Source organism: Camelus bactrianus, chromosome 18 (assembly GCF_048773025.1).
Source record: "Camelus bactrianus isolate YW-2024 breed Bactrian camel chromosome 18, ASM4877302v1, whole genome shotgun sequence".
Lineage (NCBI taxonomy): Eukaryota > Metazoa > Chordata > Mammalia > Artiodactyla > Camelidae > Camelus > Camelus bactrianus.
The window spans coordinates 21,711,969-21,738,047 of record NC_133556.1 but is presented as its reverse complement, the minus strand read 5'-3'; the positions used below and the strand labels follow the sequence as shown (position 1 = coordinate 21,738,047).

Below are 26,079 nucleotides of genomic sequence, written 5' to 3'. Positions count from 1 at the left end.
TTAAAGGGATGCTGAAGTTGTTTCTGTGAACTATTCTACTTTTTAAATGTTCCAGCTAATTCAATTTTAAAACATTCTGCTGAACAACTAAAATATATCCGTAGGCTGTATCTGCCCTAGACCCCCAGCTGAATGATTTCTGAGCTCCATCCCAGCTATAAATGTCTAAGCTGCAGTTTATCTCACGGATATTTAAATGCTGCTTACTAAGTGTCCATCATTGCTTGAAATGCTTTACAGATATTAACTCATTCAATCCTAAAACACCCTTGTTGCAGAGGAGGAAGCTAAGAGAAAGGGCAGTAAAAGTCATTTGGGGTCTGGATCCAGGCAGGCTGGCTGCAAAGCCCCGCTCCTGAATCCACACCTGCCCCGATCCCAGCTTGCTGACCCTGTTCATTTTATCTCACGAGCACAGCAGACAGCCCGGCCCACCTTCTTCGCCCGCAAGTTCGAAGCCGTGGTGAATCAGGAAATCATCGGGCAGCTGGACTATTACCTGTACGGGAACTACCCCGCGGGCACCCCGGGCCTCCGCTCCTACTGGGAGAACGTCTACGAGGAGCCGGACGGCATCCACAGCCTGAGCGACGTGGTGCTCACCTTGTACCACTCCTTCTCCCGCCTGGGCCTCCGCCGGGCCGAGGCGTCACTGCACACGGAGGGGGAGAACAGCTGCAGGTGAGCCCGGGACGGGGGCGCAGGGGGGCCCGGAAGGAGGGACCTTCCTTCTTTTTAGGGGCTGCAGCTCCACTCCGTGCCTCTCCCGAAAAATCATCTATGCAAACATCCCAGCATTCAGGGCATTCCCAGTCTAAGCCATCATCACCCTTTTACCTTTTCAAAATACCAGATCTACTATTTACCTAATAGCTTCCTTTCAGTGGATTCATTCTTTATGCTAAATATGTGTATTTTAGAAGGAAGCTTTATGTCACCATATTATATTATGTTTGTCCTAAATGGAAAATAACCATGAAAATACTGAACTTTATTTTTTTTTCCTTTTTATTACGGAAAATGTCAAACATACACCAAATAGAAAAGTGTCACCTGCCATCTCCAGCTCTCTCAATGACCAACTCTGGGCCAGTGCAGTTTCATCTTTACCTTCACCCACTTTCGCCCTTCTCCCAGATCAGTCTGATTGAAGCAAGCCCCCGAATATTATATATATCACTGAAAAATTGACTCCTTTTAAAAACAGAACCATACCACCATAATCACACATAAAAACATAACCAAAAGCAATGTTTAAAGGCAGAACTATTATTTACAACATTCAAGTACCCGTAAGAATCATCTCACCGACCACTTGCGGGTGCCAGTTGACACTTCAAGAATGTTCTAGAATATATGGAAAGAAATGGTAGGCAAATGATTCAACACAGTCCCTTCCTCTCCCCCTTTTCCCTAAGCCAACCAACCCTTTTTTTTTTTTTTTTTTTTTTTTTTTTGTGGACCTCTTCTGTTCTCTAGCCTTACGCGTTGCAGATATTCACACACTTACAACAAGAATGTGATGTCCTGTTTTTTTCCCCCCAGCTTGGCGTTATAATATGAGCCGCCTCCTCTCCATGCTGCTTTGCAGCTTCCCTGATGATAATGGTCCTTTTAATGCAGCTAGTATTCCATTAAGCAGAAATTCCAGAGTTTGCTTAACCTAGCCCTTTCCTGTTGTTATTGTCAGTAATGGGCCATTGTCAATAATGTTCTGATGAACCTCTTTTTGCAGAAAGCCTCTTTTTTCTCCTCTTCTCTTTTCTGATTATTTCCTGAGGATGAATTCCCAGAAGTGCCTCTAATCACTCACCTTTTTCTGGTTCTCCCTGCTCCTCTTCCTGGCACCTTCCTCTTTTAACAATAAAGCAGAAAAAAAAATTTTTTTATTAACAGTAGTCTCTCTCCACTGAGCCTTCTGTATGTATGTTCCCTCCTGCCTGCTCTTCCCTCTTCTCAGGAACGGAAGAAGGGAAAGAAAGGAACGATTTTGTTCCATAAAACTCTGAAAACATGGAGAAGTTTCTTGTCTGAGGCCCCAGCTGGATTTCCGCAGGGCTGCAACCATTTTTCCCCTATTTCCTCGTGGCCTCAGTCTTCTCTCTCCTCTCCCTGCAAGGCCTGATTTAGTTTAAAGGGAGACCCGTGTTTGAACTCAGGACCTGCACTTTGAACTGCACTCTACTTACCAGCTGTTGACCTTGGGCAAGTCGTTAATCTCTCTGAGCCTCAGCTTCCTCATCTGGAAAATGGGAATAATGATAAGTCTAACAGCATATGGTGTTGTGAGGTTTAAAGAGGGTACTCCTCCAAAACTGCCTTATGAGTTGTGTCTTATTAGTATTTCACATATGAAGTGCTCAGTAAATGTCCCTGCCATCGTTGGTATCTTAGTTGCCATTATTATTTTTTGTTGTTGATTTTTTTGTTTGTTATGGGTTTGTTTTTTTTTTTTTGGTATTTTTATCCTTATTTTTTATTGAAGTGTAGTTGATTTACAATGTTAGTTTTCTGCACACAGCAAAGCGATTCAGTTGTACATATATATATATATATATGTGTGTGTGTATATATTTTTTCAGTTTCTTTTCCATTTTATAGTTGCCATTATTAGTTAAGCTGCCAGAAACAGCCAGTGGGGAACTGACTATGTGAGCTCCACGCTCCGTCCCTGATTCTGTGAACTAGTCATCACTTCCTCTTCCATCGCCTCCTTTGCGGACCGCCCCTGCTGTCCCTGCACAGTCTACCTTTTCCCAAGCGCCAAGGGTCATCTCAAGTGCCACATCCCCTGTGATGCTTATTCAGAGCCCCCCCCGCCCCGCCCCCGCTTGCCCACCCCACGCCTCTCCAAAGCCGGAAGCAGACTTGCCTCCAGCACTCCCGTTGCGCGTAGCAGCAGCGCCTTGGGTCCGGGTCATCGGTGGCTTGACTTTCTCTCCTGCTAGTCAGGGCAGCGGAGTCCCTGCCTGAGGAACCACAGTACGTGTCCCCAGTAGACAGCACAGTGCCCGACACTTAGGAGGAGAATTCTCTTCAAGAGTAGTTTTAATCCCAGACGTCATAGAATTTATTTGGTAAATAATCTGATATGAAATTTCAAAAGACACCTCCAGTGGATTTACGGTTGTTGAGAGTTCCTCCTGGCATTTGGTTTGGGATTAAGCGAGCCATCAAGTTGCCTCGGGCCTCGGCTCCTCTGGCTTCTATCTCATTTTTTATTATAATGGAACCATTGTGCCTCGCTGTGGGCAAAGCCAATATATTTATGAATATAGGCCTGCAAATAAATCAGGACAAAGGACCCTTATCCCAAAAGGCAAAAGAGAGTGAATTCCTGCCCCCGGGCTATCTGGGGAAACAGCAAGTGAAAACTTAATTCAAGAGTTCCACTTTTTCTGGGCATTTCATGCAAATTGTGTTTTTCTAGTCTAAAATGTTTATTGATTTTTTTTCTTATTATAAAATAACACTTGTTGATTGCGGAAAATTTCAAAATGGCAGATTGAGAGAACAAGAAAGTAAAAGTTTGCTTGTGAGCCACCATGCAGAAATAAGGATGTCAGTATTTTATTATGGGTCCTCAAATTCAAATGCCCTCCAGGGCCAGGCAGGAAGCATGTGTCCTCAGCGCAGGGTGGGCTGACCGTGTGGACCTGGAACCCCCAGGGCCCTGGTGCCTAACTCCAGCACATCCTTGCCCTTGAGAGTGTAGACTTGGAGTTGCCAATCACATCTCCTAATTTTTCAAGACGAATGAGAAATCCATATTTTTGTGTGAACCTCCTAATATTTTTAATGCTCACCTCATTTAAATAAGAAATAAAAATACCTCTGGGCCAAGGGAATGCATCTGAGGCATTCTTTAGGTCCTAGTGTATTACCTCTAGTTACAACTCTCCTCTGAGTTTTAATCACTTAATTACCGTATACAGTCAAGAGAAGGTACCAGACGGCTTTGTGTCCAGTTGGGGGTTACAGGTTCCCTAGATGGACCTTAGAAGCAAAGGGTTCAAGGGAAAATCCTTCTAGAATTTTCACTCAAACAGTAAGTAATGATTGAGCATCTGCCATGCGTCAGGCTCGGCACTGGGCACTCAGCCATAACCCAGACAGTCCAGTCCCCAAGCTCAAGGCCCTCCCATTCTACTATGAAGGCAGACAGTATCCCAGCACACATAAACAAGAACAAAAGATCAACAGAGATCAGTGTTCTACTGAGAATGTAAAGTCATGTGAAAGCAGTGAGTTGGTGACTTCAGATTCAGTGGTCAGGGAAGATCTCTCTGCGGTGGTAACATTTAGCAAAATGATAAGATGAGCCAACCATGCAGTCCTAAGGGGGAAAGAGCCTTCCCAGCAGAGAGACTGTCCCGTGCAAAGGCCCTGAGGTGGAAATGAGTTTAGCATGTTGAGGAATTTAAAGTAAGGTCCATGCGGCTGGAAAGTGGTGGGCTGGGACAGAGGGAAACAAAATGAGGCTAAAGAAAGAGGCGGGACTTTGTAGACCAGGTAACGAGTTTGGACTTTATCCAAACATAAGCAAAGCCCCTCGTGGTGTTTCGGCAAGGGACGATGACTGCTATGAGACTGGGTTACAGCAGACACACTAGGAGGGAGACAAGTAAGGAAGCTCCTGCAAGGGTCCAGGGAAGGCCTGCTGGCAGCTGGACCAGGACGCTGGCAGTGCACAGGACAGTAGGGGATGGATTCAGGTGGAGAAAACAGGATTTCTTCAGAGAAGGTGTGGGAGAGTAAGCCACCCAGGATGCACTCCTCAATTTCTAGAGCATGTGACCGTCCCTTGTTTACAAGCACCCCATACAACTGACCGCCCCCTTCTGGAAACACTTTCTTCTTTTGACTCCCGTGACAACCCTCTCTCCTGCTCTTCTTCCACTGTCGCTAGTCCACCCACCTTACAGAATAAACACTGACAGTGTATCATGAATCTATTGCAATAATGCCACGTAACAAACGAGTCCCAAATCAGTGTTTTGAAACAATAAGCATGTACATAGCCTTCAAGTTTGCAGGTGAGCCGGGCAGTTTTCCTGGTCTCCGCCAGTATCTCTCCCGCAACTGCAGCCAGCGGCAGGTCAGGAGAGGGGCTCTGTTGCTCTCGGCTGGGAGCTGTTGGCAGATCTAGGATGGCTCTGGCTGGGACACCTTGGGTGGCTCAGCTCTGCTCCAAGTGTCTCCTCCCCCAGCAGGCCAGCCTAGGCGTGCTCTCACGGTGAGCATGAAAGAGCAAGAGGCTAGTGGAAAGGTGCAAAGCCTCCTGGCGCTCTGATTCAGAACTGGCATGACACCCCTTCCTCTGCTGGCCCAGGCAGATTCAAGAGAGGGGAATAGACTCACTTCATCACTGCAAGGAAACCCACAAAATCACATGAGAAAGACAGGAGAGGGGACAAACTGGGGACATGACTGCAGACAACCTCAGGACTCTCCCACGACTCCATATCTGCCGTCCACAGTTGCCACTAGCCACAGAGAGGCATCTAAGTTTAAATTAACTAAAATTAAAAATGCAGTTCCTCAGTCACACCAGCCACAATTCAAGGGCTTGATCGTCACAAGTGGTTGGGGCTACTGAGCTGGACGGCGCTGGCGTAGGACATTCTGTCATCGCGGCAAGGTCTGCAGCACAGTCCAGAGGGAAGGTTTTCTGCTCCCAAAGTCCAGACCCAAGTGGACTCGCATGGACAGGGAATGCCCAGCCAGCAATCTGAAGATGGTTTTTTTCCCCAGAGCTCCGGAGGCATCGCAATAACAAGGCAGTGGCTTCAGGGTGACACAGGAAGGCAGCTTCCCTAACCATTACCATTGGGCATAAAGACGTAAAGTCCCGAGCAGGGCCGGGGGAGGGAATGCTGCGCGGGGACCGTGATTTGTGGAGGGCTGTTGTCAAGGGGCCACGCGCCCACTAAGTGCTGTGCGGTTAACACACTGCGGAACCGGCCGCTTTTCATCTTACAAGTAGGAACGACAAAGAGCTGGGTGCATGCTCCTCCCTCCTTCTCTCTCTGTTCCCCTCTCCTCTGGGCATCTTTGCTTAGCTTCCCTGCCCCTTTCAGCCAGAAGCCTTTGTGGATCTAAGACGCGCATCTTGAAACCAGCTGCCTGTTTGTGTATGTATGTATTTATCTCAGACTGGCAGGCATTTTTAAGGATAATACCCAGTGCCATTGGTGACAAGGACAGGGAGGGTGTAAATCAGTACCACCTTTGTGATAAACTTGGGCAGCAGACATAGAGAGCCCCTTGGAGATTAGAGAGAGAGAGAGCGAGAAATGTTCCAAAAAACATCTTTGCTCAAGGATGGTTAATGCAGCATTGTTTAGAACAACAAAAAAAAATTAGAAACTAGTTGGACCCCCCAGTGATGGGGAACTTCTATAATAATAACATGTTTTGGTACGATATTTCCATATTGTGATATTCCATTACAATGGAACAATGTATACATGCACACACACACACATCATGTTTTCAGAGACTTTGAAAGGCATGTGCTAATGCTCAAGAAATGCTATGAAGCAAAAGCAGGATATAGTGTGTGTATTATGATCCCGACTACGTAAGATTTTGCAAATATATGCCTAGAAAATAAGGCTGAAAGGAAGTACGTTATGATGGCCCTGTGTGTACACCATTGTCGCTCCCCGGTACCTGGCACGAGAGAATCAATGAATATCTGTGAATTCACATCATCATCTATGGAAAGAAGCATCACACGCAGTAATTTTTACTTCCTTGATTGTGCCCTCATACAATCAGTGTGTTTTACGTTTATGATCAACAAAAAAGTTATTGTTAATAAGTTATTGAGATCAGAGAAAGACGGGGAGCAGCCTTCAAGAATATGGCGAGCACTGTGTAAAATTGTAGCAACAGGCTCAGCCTGATGGATGGGGAGCCCCGTTGATCAGACACATGTCCGGCCCTGACCGGTGAGCCTGTGTGACACTGAGTGTGTTTTTCAGGTACTATCCAATGGGCCACCCAGCTTCTGTCCACATCTACTTCCTTGCTGACCGTTTCCAGGGCTTTCTGATCAAGCATCATGCGACCAATCTAGCCGTGAGCAAACTCGAGACCCTGGAGACGTGGGTGATGCCAAAGAAGGTCTTCAAGATCGCAAGCCCACCCAGCGACTTTGGGAGGCTTCAGTTTTCTGAGGTAAGAGCCCAGAGACTGTCACACTTTGTCGCCTCTGGCAGCCGCCTTGCTGGGATCTTTTCACGCTCTGACCCTTGTAGCTGGAGACGGGGGAGAAGGAGACTTGAAGATCCTCAAAGATATGCTTGCCCTGTGCCACTCCCAGCATCTTAAACAGCAGAAGGAAGGAGAGAGTAGGGAAGTCAATACCCACACACCAACCAGCCTGGAGGCTGACTACATTTTTATAGTAGAACTTCTATTCCTTTTAATTTTTTATCCTAATCAGTAATTCCTCCTAAACATGTGTTAGTCATAAACTAATAACAAACCAGTTTCCTAATGGAGTTATGGCCTTAGTCCCATTTTACAGGTTGAAAAAGTGAGGCCTAATGATTTTCTGGATCATAGCTAGGAGGTGGAAGAGCTCAACATTTAACCCAGGTCTCTGAGGCTACAAATCCCATGCTTAATTGTGCTTTTGTCTCCCCAGTTTCTAGCACAGAGATAAACTCAAAGTAAGCACCAGATCAGTCGTTGACCAGATGAGTGGATGAATGGATGCATAGATGGATGGACAGCCATGTCAGTGGACAGACAGATAGACTGGTGAATGGATGCATGGGTCCACGGGATCCAGGTCCCACCTCCCCAGGACAGCATCAGCTTTTAGTTATTTTTTCTGCCTGAGGAGGTGGATTCTCCTGGCACCAGCCTTGTTACATCGGTCCTACCTCCAGACCTGTGAGGCCCTACGTGATCTGGCCTCCATCTGCTGCTCCAGCCTCACCCAGTACCACCTCCTCCCCGCTCGCACTTCCTGTGTCTTTGTCAAACGTACCAAGTTCCTTCCTGCCTCACGTGTGGCATGCCCTCAACATCCTGCCTAGAATGTTCTTCCCCAGCTTTTCACCTTTTTTTTATTTTGTCATTCAGATCTAAATCTAAATGGCGCACCTTCAGGGAAGCTTTCCATGCCCAGCCATTTATGCCACAATAACTACCTTCTCCACCCGACACATCCCTATTTTATTTTTTCCCTTAGCATTTACCGTCTCAAATGATCTTGTTGATTTCTCTGATCGCTTGGTGATTGTCTGCAGGAGAAATGAGACTGGCACGCTCGCTCACTGCTGTATCCTAGCGCACAGAAGAGAACACAGCATTTGTTGATGCTGAATAAGATTTCTGAATGAAGGAGTGTACGCGCTTGGATAGTGATGCAGGGAGGAAGGGGAGGTGTGGTCAAGCTTGCTGAGCGTTGCCCACACAAAGCTCCAGCACCAGAGTTCTGCCTTCCCCAGCAGCAAGTAGCTAAAGAGGTGCTTCACCCCTGGGGTGAAGTATTTCCAGTGAGTTTAGCTTCAGGGTTGGGATGGGGAGTCCGGTTTTAGAATATGGAGAATCTTGAGGGCTGGGAGAGGGTGGGAGGAAGTGTTCTGGCCTTTTTCCATATTTCTTGCTGGTCCTTTTACAGCCCCTATGGCCCCACCTGGCTGACCTGTGCCCTACCGGGTGGGCACTGAACAGGCATGGGTGGAAGTTTCTTGTTAAGCTGCCATTTTAAATTAAAGCTCCAAATGGACTGGCTGGATCTAAGCTGTCATGGACACCCACTCCATAAATTACTGGTATCAGGGGGCAATTAGATGCTGCCCCAGTTGGATTCTGTGCTCTGGGGACCCCAGTGGCCAACTGAAGACATTAATGTCCCATTAATGAGATGGATGCCTGGTGGCTGGTCTCTCGCTGTTTATCAGCCTGCCGTTGGGTAACTGGGCACTTGTGGCAGTGACAAATGTTGGTCACTCTGTGGCTAGTGATTTGTGAGGGTTTCTGCTCTAGCTCTGGTACCCTTTGTGTGGGAACCACCCAGATCTCTGGCAGAGTAACAGCATGTGATGCAGGGAGCCCTGAGACATGTATTTTGAATTTTTTTTCTAAAACCTTAGTTTTAAGGCAAATGGTGTAAAATTGGGTAAGAAGGAAGGAATGAACTGCAGGGCCACCCTGGGGGCTGCTGAGAATCTCCGTTGGGCTGGCACAGTTCTGGGGTTTGCACCGTGCCTGACTCCCAGCAGGCACCAGTGTCATTGACCAGCTCAGACAGTAGTGACTTGGGGAAAAGATGCCACTTCTCCAGGAGGCAGCCACTGAGGTCCTGCCATAACCGAGGTGCGGGAGGGGCAGCAGTGAACCGGACAGATCAGACCTTTGGTGTCGTGGAATTGCAGTCTAGTGGGGCAGCCAGCCAATGAATGAGGACATAAACAAGCAAAAACTTTCCAGTTAATGACAAGTATTATAAAGAAAATAAAACTTCAAACTTCATTTGTGATTCCTGAGAACTTGAGAGGCTAGTGGGGACATTTGGCGGGGGCGGGGGGGGTGATTAGGTTTGTTTGCTTGTTTAAAATGGAGGTCCTGGGGATTGAACCCTGGGGATATACCCTCCCCCCTCCCTCCCCCAGAAATGACTTTTGATGAAACAATTCAAGAAGGCTTTTCTAATGAGATAACTTTAGAGTTGAAACTTGTAAAACCAGTGGTGGGGAGATCTAGAACATTCTCAGATCATCTAGTAGGAGAGCACGTGCAAAGGCCCTGAGGCTTGTGGAAGGCGCTTGGCACACTCAAGGAGCAGCAAGCCCAGTGTGGCCAATAAACAAGAGGAAAATAGTGGGAGGAAGTTCTCAGAGGAGACAGGGAACAGATCACAAGGGGTCTCACAGGCCCTGGAAAGAAGTTAAATTGCATTTTAGGTGCAGAGGGGAGCCTTGGTGGGTTTGAAGCAAAGGAGCAGTATATTGAGCTTGAACTTCAACAGTACTTAAATTTGAGTAGTGGGTGACTTTGTGGTGAATGGCAGCAGACTCCCACAGTGAGGCTGGGTGAGAAGGTCCTGAAGGCCACAGAGGAAGTGACAGCAGCAGGGCTCCCTCTCAGGCAGCCCCACTTCCCCTCGTGTCTGGAGGCAGCAGCTGACTCTCGCCTCCCCTCCTCGGTTTAGAAACAAATTCAGGTTTCCCACTATCAGCCGCTCTGCATCTCTTTGGCCCAGGTTGTCTTCATTTTAGAAATCAGACTTAGGAGAATTATTCACCCCCTTCCTTTGAGGGATCCAAGGATGATATTCTGGAGTGTCCCCACAGCTGCTTGACTGGTCAAAACCCCCTTCCTTAGGTAGGACCCCAAAGTGGTTTTGTGAGCATTAAATCTATTTATCCATGTGCTTGGCCCCAACCATTCCTGACGTAGATGCATGATGGATGGATGGGTAGGTCAGTAGGGAGATAGAATGGACAGATAGATATGGAGCACCTACTATGTGCTCAGCACTGTTTTAGGCACTGGAGACATATCGGTGGACAAGCCAGATGTAGTCCCTGCCTTCGTGGAGTCGACAGTCTTGAGCTGCAGGGAGAAACACGTAAAGTAGAAGGTGTGGTACTGGGCAAAAATAAAGAAAGAAATAAAAAGCTACAGTGGGCAGTTACACATCGGGGCACCTCCCAACTAGAGGTGACGCCTGGGCTGAGAGCTGGATGACCAGCCGACCAGGAGGAGGGGAGGGTAGAAGAGTGACCAAGAGAGGGCCAGGCCAGGCTGCGGGATCAGGGGCAGAGGCGCCGAGAGTGCTCCAGGGTGGCCTGGAGCAGGGTGGGTGGAGGGCAGGCAGAGGGATGGAGGTAAGGCTGGAGTCCATCCAGGGTGGGCCAGACCGCGCAGGATCTGGGGAGAGAATGGACTCATGAACGATGAGAAGGGGCTTGGAAGAACTGAACGGAGTGAGGTAGCAAAGTTGGGTTTCTCTACAAAAATGTCTAAGACTTGGAGGCCTGGTTCAAGTCCTGCCCACTCATTCATTTATCTCCTCCACTAACAGTGTTGTTTTAATTTCAACTGGGTTCCAGCTGCTGTGCTAGGCCCCAGAGGTCTTCAAGGAGGAGCCAGTCACTGCTGAGGCGCAGGGAGGCAGAAAAAGCCAAGATCTCACGAGTCTGGGAGGGACGGCGGCCTCTGTCCCAGCATGGCTCCCCTCGCTGCCCTTTGGACAGCTTCTCTGTGCCAGTCTTGGCTCTGGCCTAAAGACAGGAGCTTAAAGCCGGCTGTGAGCCTGTGAACATGCATGTATAACTAACCACCCCGGGTAGGTGGTAGGCACTCGGCACATAGGTGTTGGATGAATGAATGAATGCATGAATGAGTGTGTGAGTGGATGAATGAATGAGTGAAGGGGAGGCAATATATAGAAGAGTGAGTAAGAACCCAGCCTCCGGGGTCGGGCCTCCCGGGTCCCCCTCGCTGAGCCATCCGACTGCTCTGAGCCGTGTGTGAAGTAAGGCTTCTGTCAAGGGTGCCCCCGTGAAGGAGTTGGGAATGGTAAGCAAATCAGTGCATCCAAGCGCTTAGCCTTAGGCCCGGCGCACTGTGAGCTCTCAGTAAATATTAGCCATGGGGCCTTGTGTCCTGGGTGAAGAATGGACATAATAACTCAAGGCAGGAACAACGAGAAAGTCAACCAGCTCGTGTGTGCACTGCGCATGTGACGTCTTCTCAGGGTGTAGACGTGTGGACCCACACCTGCACCCGACCTGCGCACACACACACACACACACCCCCACAGACGCTGGTCGTGAAACGGTCTCAGAGTGTACTTATCACCTGCTACCAGGCCCCCACACGCTGTGTCTTCAGAACATTAACTTAAACCTCCTGGGGAGGGAAGACCCCCCCCCCCCGATTTAATCTGACTTGAATGAGCAGCAGAGCTCAGTATCAGGGATCTACGTAGTTAATTCGTTTTTCTTGCCAAGTCACTCACACGTCCATTCGACAAGTGATTGATGGAGCGCTGACTGTGTGGCAGGTGTGGTGCTGGGCACCGGGAATCAGCAGGGGACCAGCCACGGGGATTTGAGCACCGAGAGGACACTTCACCAGGTCTTTCTGGTTACTGGCTGGAGTAGAAATTGCTGGCAGCAAAGGGGGAAGGAGGGAAGCCAAGAGGAGGTTTCTGGTGGGTCCAAGCCATACACCCACCCCGCTGGCTGGCAGGAAGGCTGGGTCGTACCACCATCTTCCAGCCACAGGGCCCAGCTCACAAAGCTTTAGGGAAGCCAAAGCTATCTGAACATTGGAGCTCCTGCAAATGCTAAGCCATGCTGAGGGACCCTTCCTTTTCCTAGGGCAGCTCCACAACCTGGGCTCCTCTCTTGTTCAGAACAATTACAGTAAAAGGAGGCACGTGACCTGCAAAACTAATGACCAAAGTGGGAACCAGCCATACCTGTTGAGAGGCAGGGTGTAGGTCTCCTTGGAATGGCCTGCAGATGGGCGTTCATTCATTCCATGCACATTGTTTTTCCAAAGCACATACTACATACCGGGAACTGCAGGCCCAAAGGTTTAGTGAAATGAACCCTGGGCGTCGTAATCTTTCAAGTTCAAATCCCAGATCTTCTGCTTACTGCCTGTCCAGCATTAAGTGACTGAGCAAGTAACTTAATTGGAGCCTCAGTTTCCTCATCTGTAAAATGGGTGTATGCAGCCCAAACAGCAGGGTCCTAGGCCTTCCTGGGACCCAGCACCCTCGTTCAGTTCCAGCAATTTCAGGCCTCTTTCCTCTGTTTCAGGTTGGCACTGAGTGGGATGCCAAGGAGCGGCTCTTCCGCAACTTTGGGGGTCTCCTGGGGCCCATGGACGAGCCGGTGGGCATGCAGAAATGGGGGAAGGGCCCCAACGTGACCGTGACCATCATCTGGGTGGATCCTGTCAACATCATCGCAGCCACCTACGACATCCTGATTGAGTCCACTGCCGAATTCACCCACTACAAGCCTCCTTTGAACTTGCCCCTGAGGCCCGGGGTCTGGACAGTGAAAATTCTCCACCACTGGGTGCCAGTCGCAGAAACCAAGTTCCTCGTCGCGCCTCTGACCTTCTCAAACAGGCAGCCCATCAAGCCAGGTGAGTATGCCCAGTGTCTCCGCAGGGTGAATATTCCATCCCTGGAGCCTCGTGGGTCCTTCACCTGGGCAGGCGGTGCTGCTCAGAGCTGGGGCATGTGGACCAAGTTCGAGAACAGTGCTCTCTGCTCTCGGGACTTTTTTGCCTGCTCATTTGTCATGGAGAACCTTCTAACTTTCTTCCTGTCCCTGCACACTGAGTGATGTCCTCTGTCTCTATATTAGATACCTGTGCGTCAGACGCTCTCCCACTGGACTTCCAGAAGGCCCTGATCATATTTAGGACAGATGGGAAGTAAACCCAGGCTGGTACAGAGTTTCAACAAATCTTATTCACTTTTTAAAAAGAAATCACTATAATAGGAATCCTGTTCATCAAAACCAGGATAGACTAGGTAAAAAGCCATCTCACATGCTAGTGGAAAATATTTGCCACACATTCAAAAAAAGTACTCATATTCAGAATATACAAAGGGATCTCAGATTCAGAAATCCCATAAATCAGAGCAAACTTTAAGCCACAGGACAAATCCAGCCCAGTCCCTGTTTTTGTAAAGAAAGTTTCATTGAAACACAGTCACAGTCATTCATTCATTTACATATTGAGTCTGAGGCCACAACAGCAGCGTCCAGTAGTTGCTCACAGAACCAAAAGCACTTACGGTCTGGTCCTTTATAGAAAAGATTGCCAATCTCTGATATTTAAAAAGAAAAAGAGGGAGAGCATAAATGGCCCCCACACCTAAAAAAAGATGCTCCACCTCATTATTCATTATTCAAGTGAGACAAAGGCAAATTAAAAGCAAAAAGAGATGCTCCTTCACATCCATCATGTTGGGAGACGTGTTTGAAGGTGAGACAGCATCACCTGATGGTCAGGTTGCAGAAGGATGACCCTTGGTCTAGCGCTCGTGGGAGAACGAAGGCATAAAATGAGTTTGGAAAACGGTTTAGCTTTTCCAGGGGGAGATGAACGCATACACAACCCTGGCACACGGAAATTCCACCCCGAGGTCCGGGCCCTAGGAACTTGCGTGGAAATACAGCACAGCTGTTCACAGTAGCGCCAAGCCGAACGTCCAGCGTTCGATGGACAAGCGGTGTGGTCTGTTCAGACAGCGGAGTTCTGTGCAGCAGGGCGCATCAGCACAGCAGCGCTGCATCCGTGTGCAGATCTAGATGGGTCTCTAAAACCTCACGTTGAGGGGGAAATGTCATAATTACGGTGCATGGATTTAAAGTCCAAACACAAGCCGGGCCAACAATGTACTATTTCAGGATTCACATGTCAGTGGAAAGCTGTGAAGACATGAAGAGAATTATCAGCACGGGTTTCAGGATGGTGATTTCCATGGGGTGTGAGGGGATAGGGAGAGAGATGGCAGACTCTAGCATGCCTGCCTTTTTTCTTTATTTTTTTTAATCCAAAAATATTTATTTTATTTTTCTATTTCCTCCTCTCCTCTTTCTTTTATCACAGGCAGCATCTTCCTCCCTGTTCAGTCTTACCTCCAGGAGGGACCACTGCCAAGAGTTTGGCGTGCATCCTTCTAAAGGTTTCTCACTGCTTTTAAAGTATTAACATAATCACACAACAAAAATCACAAAGACAAGATGGTATACTTTGTGTGAAACTTGATTTTTTTCTCTTTCCAAGTCAGTGTATATGAAGTTACTAGCTGCCTGCTATTCCACTGGGTTAAGGACCCAGAACCTATCTGTCCCCTCCTTCATGGACACATAGCTTCTTTTGTTGTTGTTGTAACAGAGAAGGCTGCAGAGAAGATTGTTGAACCTAACATAGTATGTGGCCGTGAAGATACATCCATAAAACAGATTCCTAGAAAACAGGATTTCCAGGTCTCTCAGTGTTTGAAATTATTCATTTCCATTTAACAGATCACAAACCCAGAAGCCAGAAACTCATTACAGCCCCTGTTAGCTAAAAAGAGCTCTGGGCTGTGCCATTTAGCCAGTGACACCAGGAGAGGAGGACACAGATATGGGGGAACAGGGAGTCCTGGAATTCTCAGACAGGAGTGTTGATGTGACTTCTGTCGACTTCTGCAAAGTTTCTATGCTGAGCAAACAGAAAGACGTGGACCTTATGGACGTCTGCTGCTCCACTCCCCCATGAAACAGGCAAAAGACAGCCCCTCCAGGACCAGCCAGGCCAGAGCCCCCCACTTAGGGTCCTCAAGCGTCCCCCTGGTTAGGTTCACATCCTTAGCATCCCTAAGGGTTCCCAAAGCCAGACATGGAGGAGAGGTCCCTCTTAGCCTCAGATACACCTGTTGGACAGCACAACAGTGGCCCTGAATCCATCCCCATCCCAGTAAAATAGCGCCAGGGCCATTCACGGGGTCCTGATTTCTCCAGTCTTTTTCTCCTGGGGTTTCTGAGGACAGCAAGGCTCTTCCCGCCGATGCCCAGAATCAGCCACTGGGCGCAGCCCCCATCCCCCACCACTATCCGTCGTCGGTAATCGTATCTGTTAACGATGTTCCAGTGACAGCGAACACGAAGGTGGGAGCAATGCAATTTGTAAAATGATTCATCAAGAGTAATTTGCTATTGATGCATCCCTGGTAATCTCAAGAAATCTGATGAGGTGGAATTGAGGAAAATTTAATTACAGAGGCGAGCGTCGCGGGCTGATGCAGTAACAGCGTTTCCCACATTAACCTCGTTTTTCATAAGGGTTTTCTGCATCAACCACAATATTTGGTTCCCGGTGTTCAAATATTTGTTAATTGTTCCTTTCACTTTGCATGTCCTGCCTTTTCTCAGTTTGGGTGTCTCCCGGCTCCCTGGCTTCTCTTCTCAGCAGAGATGGAGACATTGAGAGGCTGTGGTCGGGAAATCAGAACGTGCTGGGAAGAGACTTGCTGGTCTCGTGAAAAATGACACAGGAGCTGCCCCCACCGGGCTGGGCACCAGGGAGAGGTGGGCCAGGGCCGATTTACAAACACAGCCCCAACTCACCTGGAGGAGGGAAGCTCTGATAGATATAGCAGGACAGGACGGGTGCTCCGTGCACGCAGCTCCGCTGGCTCCCATCTGTCCCCCTCCGAACCACAGAGCCCAGCCCCTCAGCCTCCTGGGGCATTGGGAACCGAAGGGATGACTTTCTGGTCTGTGTCAGTCAAGGCATATTTGTAATTCAACTAGTTTTCTCATCGCTTTTATAAGGGAAGACATAAATACGGTCTTTCTTCCTCACTCAGGAACACACATATTAGGAAATAACCTGCTGATTATCCAGGCTCTCCTAGTTGCCACGGAGGGTGACAGCCACCGCCAAGCAGACAGGAAGCATTGTCATCTGAATGCTCCATCGTCTTATAAGGAGCTTTCTTCTAATCCTGGTGATCTCGGCTGTAGCAAAACCTGATTTGGTCACACACAACTCACCAGTCTTTTTTTTTTTAAACTTTATGGAGAATATTAATACAGCAAGCACAGCCCTAAACGCTTTACAGGTGTCACCTCATTTATTCACCTTTATGCAAAAAAGCATGGTTCTTACACACATTTATAGCCAGCCTTTAAAAAAAAAAAAAAAGATATTCTTGTATTTGGCAGTGAGATAAGCAATAAGTAGGAACTTTAAGCTTCTTTCCTTCAGCCCCACGGTCTACACTTCCTGCTTCCCCGCCTGTAAGCCTGGGGAGGAGTCACTGTCTCTCTCCTTCATACTTTACTGTTTACAAAGCGTGTGAACTTCTACTTGGGCCTCTTGCCAGCCCTGGGAGTCTAATTACTGCAAGGATGAGAATCCCCATTTTTCAGATGGAAAAACCAAGTCTACAAAAGATTGACTGCCCAGTGGAAAAACTTAAAATAAAATAAAATAAAGAACAAAACCATTGTGTTAGGTTCCAGCTGCTGAATGAAACTGTGAGTAGAGTGTCACAGTGCCAAGTGCTGGAGTCAGCCAGTCCTGGATTTAACTCCAGATCTGTCTCCAAACTATAGTTACTTCTGTTTCCTCATCTGTTAAATGGGGATGATAAAACAGCCCTACTGCGTGTGTGTGTGTGTGCGCATGTGTGTGTATTGTGCATGAATAATACCAACAATAATAACTCTAGCTAAACTTTTCTGACTACTTGCTAGATGCCCCCGTAATGCCTCACGTGAGTCAGCACATGTAATCATCACAAACAAAGCTCTGAGGAAGGTACTAGTGCTCCACCCATTTTATCGATGAGGAAACTGAGGCTCTGAAGTCAGAAGTTACGCACCTGGTATGTGGGACATGGGGGTTGACACCCAGACAGCCAGACTGCCGTCCCTGTGCTTTTGCATGAAACCCTGGTGCTCAGCCAGGCAGAGCTGTCGTGAGAGCCACTGGGCTCCCCACCCCACCCCACTCTGCTCCAAGGACTCCTTGCTGTGGTCCATCACGCACCATGTCTTGGACCAAAGCAGAAACCCATGGCTTATACAGAGTTCACGGTGGGCGTTCAGCACCCAAGATCCAGGCTCCTCACCAGGCTTTGAGGTCCACAGAGCCAGGTGCAAACCCTGGGTCCCTCTCTCATTACCTGTGTGATTTGGGGAAAGGTGCCTAATGAGGCTCCGTGCCCTCTGCTCCCAATCCCCGGAATTCTCTTCCTCAGGATCTGCATGTGGCTTCTTCCTTCACATCGTTGCTCAGCACTCAGCTCAGATGTCAGCTGTGCAGAGAGGTCTCCCCTGCCCACCCTATCTAACATAAACACCCTCGTCACTCTCTAACCCAGAGGTCAGCAAGCTTTTACTGTCAAGGGCCAGATAGTACATTTTTCAGCTTTGTGGGCCAGATACAATCTCTGTCTCAACTACTCAGCTGTGCTGTTGTAACACAAAAGCAGCCAGAGAAAATAAGTATACAAATGGGCATAGCCATGTTCCAATAAAACTTTATTTACAACAACAGGTGGTGGGCCAGATCTGATCCAAGGGCAGGAGTTTATGAAACCCCTGCTCTAACTTAATACACCCCATTTTTTCCCTTCATGACACATCAGTTTTTGGAACGACCTTATTTATTTTTTTATTGTTTTACTGTTATTTACTGGGTTTTTTTGTTTTGCTGTTTCTTTTTTTATTGTCATCATTCCTCCTCCACTGGACTGCATTCTTCCTGCCATCTGGTTTGCTCCAGCACAGAATAGAGCCTAGCACTTAATAAGTCTTTATCAAATAAATAAATGAATGAATGCCTTGCAGATAATAGATGTTTAGTAAATATGTGTTGGATGAATGTGTCTGGACTATAGAAGGGGCTCCATAAAAACGTGCTGAATGAATAGACGAATGGACCTCCCCCCGCACAAAGTGGGCTCATAACTGTAGGAAGGCAGGCTCAGTTTCTCTGTCTGTACAATGGGACTGCTGAAAACTTCCTCGTGAGATTGTCCGGTGAATTGAGTGGTGCTGCGCGTTGCCCAGTGTGGCGCCAGGCACACAGCAGGTGTCTGGTTGGTGGCTCTTCTCACGATGTCCTTGTTCCCTTTGGCTTTCAGAGGAAGCACTGAGGCTGCACAATGGGCCCCTCCGCAGCGCCTACATGGAGCAGAGCTTCCAGAGCCTGAACCCCGTCCTCAGCCTGCCCATCAGCCCCGCCCAGGTGGAGCAGGCCCGGCGGAATGCGGCGTCTGCCGGCGCGGCGCTGGAGCACTGGCTGGACTCACTGGTGGGCGGGATGTGGACCACCATGGACATCTGTGCCACGGGCCCCAGCGCCTGCCCGGTCATGCAGACCTGCAGCCAGACGGCCTGGAGCTCCTTCAGCCCCGACCCCAAGTCAGAGCTAGGGGCGGTCAAACCCGACGGCCGGCTCAGGTAGCACTGGGCACGTGGGGGCCCCAGCAGATCTCAGAGGGAAAGCAGCCAGGGGGCCGGTGGGACCCGGACCCTGGCCTCCTAGCCCCGGGGGCGCCTTTTGTGAGAGGGGCTCTCCTGCTGGTCATAGGATGGTGGAGAAGAAGGGTTTGGCGGCCAAGCAGGTCCTGCCAATGACCTGCATTTGGCAGACCGGCTACTGGGGGCGTGGCTGGCCCAGTCCCAGCACCGCGGTGGTCTTACCTCTTCTGGTTGATCCTCAAGTCCTACAGGTTCCTTGTCTTCCCCTTCCGTAACCCGACCCCCCAGACGAGTGATTCCCAAACTTTAATTTTGAGCAGCAGAGCTTTGTTTACTAAGGCACGGGCGGAAGTTCAAGGTGCAGATAAAATTCAGGCTGCTCTGGCTGAAGCTGAGCGGGAGGTTCTTCCTCAGAGCTCAGCCCACACGGTGGTCTCCTTGCCAAGGGCGTCTCCTAGGGTACCTCTTTAGAACCCAAGGGCTCTGCAAAAACCTAGTTTGCGAAGCACTGCCCAGACGCCGGGCTTGATCTCCAGCCCTGCCCTTCGGCTCACTTTCCTGCTCCTCTGGGCGGGCAAGCCCTCGTGCCAGCCCTGAAATGACAGGTGGTGAAAGTCACGCTCGTGGACCCATCCGCAGGGAGGGAGCGGGCTCCGGCGGAGAGGCCAGGATGTGGGGCGGTCCCAGGCTTCCCACCAGCTCTTCTTGGGCTCAGTCATCCTCCTCCTTAGTAACTAGATGAGCAGGAGAGCCTTCTGATGTGCCATGGCCAAGGTCCACTCCAAGTGTGACTGCCAGACGTCCTGGGCTCCAGGCCACCCCCTCCTTCGAGGTAGAAACGCAGTGATGCTTTTGATCAGGAGTGTCAAGCCCCCCAGCCATTCCTGGGCCGGGAGACCAAGACCATGGCCCCTCTGGTCCTTGACAGTGGGAACTTTGGGGACCATGACCGTGAAACTCATAGAGATGGCTGGGAGCAGAACTCCTGAGCTGGACAGCACAGCAGTCGTCACCCGCCTGAGCCCTGCGTTCTGAGGCCAGGCGCGCCGAGCCTTTGAGAATCGCGCACTTGGTGCTGCTGGGAGCGACCAGACCACATGGAACAGACTCCACAGCCAGGAAAAAGCATTTCAGATTTGGTTTTTAAGTTCAGCCCTTCCTTATCCGAGGTGCCAACAGGCCCATCTGACATGGGGCGTCCAAGTGGGACGCTTAAGCATCCGGTTGTTTAAAACCTAAAAGACAGTGTTATTCCGATTGCTTGAGTTACTCAAAACCCAAAGGGTTTCCTTGCCATGTGCCATCGGAGGGCCTCCCTGCTCACCCAGAGAGCCCCTCCCTGGGGGCCTCCTTCTCCACCCATCCCACCCTCCCCCAGAGGACAGGATTCCCTTGGAAAAGTCCCAGCCCTGGTCACACGCTGTCCTTCCCGTGGAGAGCAGGTCCTTGCAGGTTTGAAGGGACCACTGTCTGCTCCCAGTGCCCTGTCAGCTGTTGGCCCCGACGCACCCCACCCGCCCAGCAAGGCAGGATGTCCTGTGGGCCATGGAGGATATAGAGAAGGGACACTTCAGATATTTATTATTTATATGTTTTAGTCAATGACTAATTAGTAGGTGCTGTTTTTGCAGCTTGTCAATTATGTTATCTTACTAACTGAAGCTGCCTTTATTCACAAAAGGCCCCCCTTGCCCCGCCTTTCAGCTCCCTCCGCCCTCGTCCCCCAGTCCGTCGTGTCTGTCTCTTTCTGTCTTTCTCTCGCTCTGTCCGTTGCTCTGTATCTCTCTGTCTCTGTCTCTCTCTGTCCGCCCTACATTCTGCGTGTCCTCAGTGGAAAGCAGGGGTGTTGGACACCAAGAGGAGAAGGCTTCAACCAGCGCCCTCCACTGGCCGGAAGGGAGGGTGCCCTTGGGAACATTGGTGCCTCGCTTTTCCTCGTGCAGGGCGTGAGCCCCACCTAGCCCTCCAGGTCTCGAGGTGCTGGAGGTCCTGAGCCATCCCCACTGCCTGCCCCCAGCACAGGGACAGGGACACAACAAGCCGACCACTTGTGGAGGGAGACAGTGCCGGCTGCAGAGCTCGGGGTCCCCGCTCCCTCCATCGCTGCCCTCCCGCCGCCGGTCTAACCGTGGGCCTCCATGGACATGACAAGAGGACTGAGGGAGAGCAGCCTCCTTCCAAGGCCTGGAGGAGAAGAAATCTGTTTTAGGAAGAGGGTGGGTGGTCAGACCCGGCCAGGTCAGCCCAGGAGTGAGCCCGGCACTTCCAGGGGCCTCATTGTGGCTTTCTCAGGAAGCCCACGTGATCTCCACGTGGTTTTACAGGCTTTGTGGGGATGGAGAGGCCCGTGACTCAGCCTCCTGCCCCCAGCCTCTGCTTCTGGCCCGGGTCCCCGTGAGCCTGTGGCAGCTGCCTGGGGAGCCCCCTTCCACCCTCCTCGCTGAGCCCTGAGGACTCTGCGTTTGCCACGGTGTCATCTGAAGTGGCTTTGGGGTCTCAGTGCTGGCACGTCCCCGTGTGTGTTGTGAGCCTGCAGGCTCCTCGCTGGCCCCCGCCCCCTGACATTGCTGACTCCTGTTCCATCTGGGAACAGTGGAGAAACGGCAGGGCAGGCTTACTGCGGGGATGGTCCCCTCCCCTGGCCTGGGCGTCACTTCCCCAACTCACCGCAAGGAGACTGGGAAGTGAATAGCCACATGGGATGTTCCTCGGTGTCGTCTGTTTTTGAAGCAGAGGATAACTTTGAAGATGCACATTTGGTTTAAAAATGGGCGGGGGGAGCCCAACAAAGCCCAGGATGATTTGAGCAGCGGTGATGTTTACCCAGGGGAAACAGTTTAACTCACATTTTTAATGTACCTGAGAATAATCTATTAGTTAGAGGCCAGTGGTCAGGCAGCCTTGAACTGTGGTTGCCTGAGGGTTTTAAAAGCCTGAGAACGTGGTGTCTGGAAACCTGTTACAGAAGCAGAGTGGCGGTGGGCTGAGTCCCTGACCAGGTCCCTGGGACCTCAGGAGGGCTTAGGGGCAGGGTGTGGGGGTCAGTCTGGGGAGAGAAGAGTGTGCTGAATAGGCTGCGACACTCTGTACAATTTCCCATCCACCCCTGTGACATCCAGGCACAAATCACGCTCGGGAGGCCACCTTCCCAAGCCCCGCTTCCCGGGCCACGTGCAAGGCCGCAGGTCCCTAAGGAAGACGAGACCAGTTCCTAGGACCGTCACAATTTAAGATGTGCACACACTTCACCCTTTTGAAAAAGTCTGTTCTAATCCGATCAGGAGTCATTCTGACTTCATTTGCCATTGTTAGTTTAACTTTTAAAATGCAATTGGAGTTCAGAAAAGACGTGCAAGCCCCACCAATAAAAAGCAGATCACAGCTCCCCTGGGCTGACGCCGGGTGGGGTGGGCCGTCTGGTTCTCCAGTTTGCAGGGACAAGGAGGACCCTGGCTGGAACCTTGATCTCTTTGCCAAAAAGGCACAGAGGAGAGGAGAGCAGTAGCTGTTAGGTGTGGTGCTGGAGCAAAGACCCCATTTACAGCCAAGTTCACAGGGGACTCAGGACACAAGCTCCCCCAGCAGCACCCAAGGGTGATAGGCTAGAAACAGCTCTTGGTAAAGGCCCACCAGATTGAAGCCACACCCAGTGGCTGGGGTCACAAATGTCTATGGGGTCCAGGACACTAGCACAGATGAGGGAAGCAGTTGGTAGAGGACAATAGGGAGCAGTGGGGACTGTGGTCTCCGGCGTGCTCATGACCCAGACGAAAAATGCAGCTGCTTCTCAGCTCCAGCCTGTCATTGCATGTGAGAATACAGGCGCAGTGCCGTGGAATCTTCTGGTAAGAGAAGCCCAAAATCCATCTTTTAATAGGATATCTGATTTGTAAATGTTGTCAATTTTTCTGTTTGTCTTGTTTTGTTTTTAACAGAATATAGGCAAAGAGAAACTTCACAGTTTAGTCCATGCACTGCCAGCAACCTCTGCTCTCAGGCGAGTTGGTTTAAAAGATTAGTTGTTGTCCTGGTGGAGGAGGGAAAAGCCGGCATTAAGAAGGGACAAAAACAGTAACTTCTACTGAACTCAGAAGGGAAGGGAGACCTCTTACTAATCATTCCCATCTCAAAGAAACGGTCTCCCAGAGGAGAGGTACCCCATGAAAGCTGGCTTGTTCAGCTCTTCTGGTCACGAGACAGTGTGTGTGGGAGGGAAGACAGAGGAGAATTTGGAGACCTCGGGAGCTGCCCCTTAGACATAAGAAGGTCCACATCAGCCCAGTCCCCACCTTCCAGAATTCCATCGTGGCAGGAGACGACCTCCAGGACAGGGTCCAAGGGGAGGGGGTGGCGTGTCCAGCAGCCCAGCTTTCTCCAAATGCCAGGTTTTAGCAGCCATCTTGCCACGTGCCTGGAAGCATCTTCGGAAGCCGTGCTCGCGGGCTGTCCTCTTCGCTTCTGCCTCACTTTCCTTACTTTGCCCATGGGTCTACCACCGGCGCTACCTCATGTGTCTGCTGAGATGTTTACCTGGGGTGGGGGGGTGGGATAAAGGTGTCCAAAATCTGCTTGAGCTGAATGTACAGTCTATGCAAATTCTCTGTCTTTCTCTCTCTCTGCCTCTCTGTCTTTCTGTCTCTCTCTCAGAAGTATAATTTTTTTTTACCTTGCAAACAAGATACTGTATAGATCCCTCTTAAGACTGAGGAGGGCTTTCATGCGCCACCTGTGTCTGCCCCTCCCGTTGTCTTTGGTTCTGTTCTTGCCAAGCCCCAAGCAGGGAGAAAGTGGCCCTCCCTTCCCCCTCTTCTTGGCTGGGAACCCTCCAACTGCCTCTGCCTACAGGAAAGCAAGTCTGCATTTGCCACCCCCATTCCTAACCGCATCCTCTCCATTGCTCATCCTCCTCTGACTCCCTTATCCCTCCCTCCCCACCCAAATAAAGCCTTAGGTTTCTCCTTTTTTGAAATGTGGCCTTAAAATTGTTTTCGGAAAGCTGACCGCCCTCTCCCTCCCATTTCCACCAACATCCGAGAAGACAGAGCATCTTGAAGCTTTCAGGGCACCTTCCTAAGAGGGGAGCTGCCGATCTGAAGTTTGCAGATGCGACAGAAATGGCTTACACGTGTCGTCTTTAAGAAAAATACTCTTATATGTTTCCTACGGGTGAAATGAAGGCTTGGGTGCTCATCGAAAACTCAGCCGACTCCCAGGCGCTCTCCTAGAGCCCGTCGCCGCCATCATGGTCTGGCTTCGTTACAGGCCGAGTGCTAACGTGGGCTTTCCATCCCTCCCCTCCCCCGAAGACTTGGTGACTTTCTATACTTCCTTCAAGGGTGAATCAGGAGAGTTTCTCAATTTCTCTCTCCGTCCTTCCTACCTGGAAAGTGATAGCATTAAATATTCCCAGCAGATGGGCCGTGTTCTCACTCTCCCTACTCTCAGAGTCCCTCCTTTACCCTGCCATCGCTCCAGGGCTGATGGAGGCCAAAGATAACCCCAGGGCTTTCATAGGAAATTCACTGGAATTGAGCGCAGTCGTCTTTGTCGCCCTTTCATCTTTTTTTCTTACATTATTATGTTGTCAGTAGTGTTTGGATATTTTTTTTAGAGGCCTCACAGTAAGTTATTACCGTCCCCTTTGTTGTTTTTCAGAGACACGTGGTGATATAGTTTTTAAAAATAACTATTTTGTTATAGATCATAATATGCATAAAACTGTACAGAACTATTTTGTAATGTATTGATTTTAAAAAAGAGAATCTGTAAATAAAGTTTTAGAAAAAAAAAGAGAATTCAAACGGCACACACTGAAAGATGTAGATATTTTGCTATTTATTTAAAGGAGTATTTTAAGAGATATTGAACTATCTGAAATTGACCAGTAATCAAAGTTCCCATCATCCGAATGCTTTTCCTCGCGGTAGAATGTGATTCTCGAAACTATTGCACTACGCGCCCATTTTTGCACCTTTTCTGTCTTTTCATTTAGCAGAAAAACAACAACGAAATTGTGCCTTAGCTGTATTTTTTTGTCTAGGGGAGTCTGTTTCTGTCTGACAAAGCAAAAATTTTTGCAGAAAACAGTGGATGTATGAAATACTGTATCATACCAAAAACACTGCAGGTGTAGATACATGCTTTCTGTCATACTGTGTTTTCAGATGCAGAATTTTAAAATTAAAAAAAAAATGCCATCTTTATGGAAGAGTGGGTGTATGGCTTTTCGGTGATACCGTGCATCTCCCCTCTGCTCGGCACTGTCCTCGTGCTGAGACCACGGGCATAAACTGGGCCTCTCCTGGGAAACCTGATGTGTGCACACACTCCCTAATCAACCCTGCTGTCGTCTCTCTCAATCAGATTATCGCAACTCCCTCCTGTAAAAGATGCCCCTGGTTAAGGCAGAAGTGCGTGGTTTTAAACCCCTTGTTAAGTACAGGGTAGTGAGGAAGACTGCCATCTCAAGTGGCAAACATTTTCTATACCCAGCTGACTGGTTGTGCAGCAAACCTGTTTTCCTTTCCTCTTCACTGCATGGCTAGATTATATTTCCCACACTTCCTCACTCTTAGGTGACCAACTCCTGGCCAATGGAATGTGGGTGGAATGGATGTAAGGCACCTCTAGGGCTGGCCATAAAGCCTCCCACAAGAGCCCCCTTTCTCTCTCTCTCTCTCCCCATTTACTAGCTCATATGCTTTAAATCATCTTCATCTGGGGCATTCATTAACTTATCTTTTCTACTGCTCTCCTTGGAAGCCTCCCCCAACTTAAAAGAGGGCAGAGTCACAATATGGGAGGAGCTGTGCCCCAGATGGCCACATGGACAACCACTCCTACTTGACTATGATGTGAAAAGAAAGACATGCATTGTGTTATGCCAGCAAAAACGTGCCAATTACAGCGGCTAGCTTTACCTTCACTAATTCATCCAGAAATGCAGGCTCAGATGGTCCTCTGGGAAAGTCCAAATTTCAGCCCCTTCATTCCATAGGTAAAGATACAGAGACTCAGACGGGTGAAGCCACTGAGATATTAGCATCATATCGAACCAAGAACTAGCACCAAGGTTTCCCATCCACCAGTGAGA

General features: G+C 49.5%; 1 protein-coding gene across 1 annotated transcript in view; it reads left to right on the top strand.

Annotated features, from left to right (window-relative positions):
* Positions 1-25,189, top strand: part of XYLT1 (xylosyltransferase 1) — a 292,269-nt gene extending 267,080 nt beyond the window's left edge. Inside the window, exons 9-12 of the mRNA XM_074346282.1 lie at positions 419-681; positions 6,990-7,185; positions 12,801-13,134; positions 18,647-25,189. Of these exons, the coding sequence (XP_074202383.1) occupies positions 419-681; positions 6,990-7,185; positions 12,801-13,134; positions 18,647-18,969 (1,116 nt within the window). The 3' untranslated portion in view covers positions 18,970-25,189. The remainder of the gene's footprint in view (positions 1-418; positions 682-6,989; positions 7,186-12,800; positions 13,135-18,646) is intronic.
* Positions 25,190-26,079: the final 890 nt, after the last annotated feature.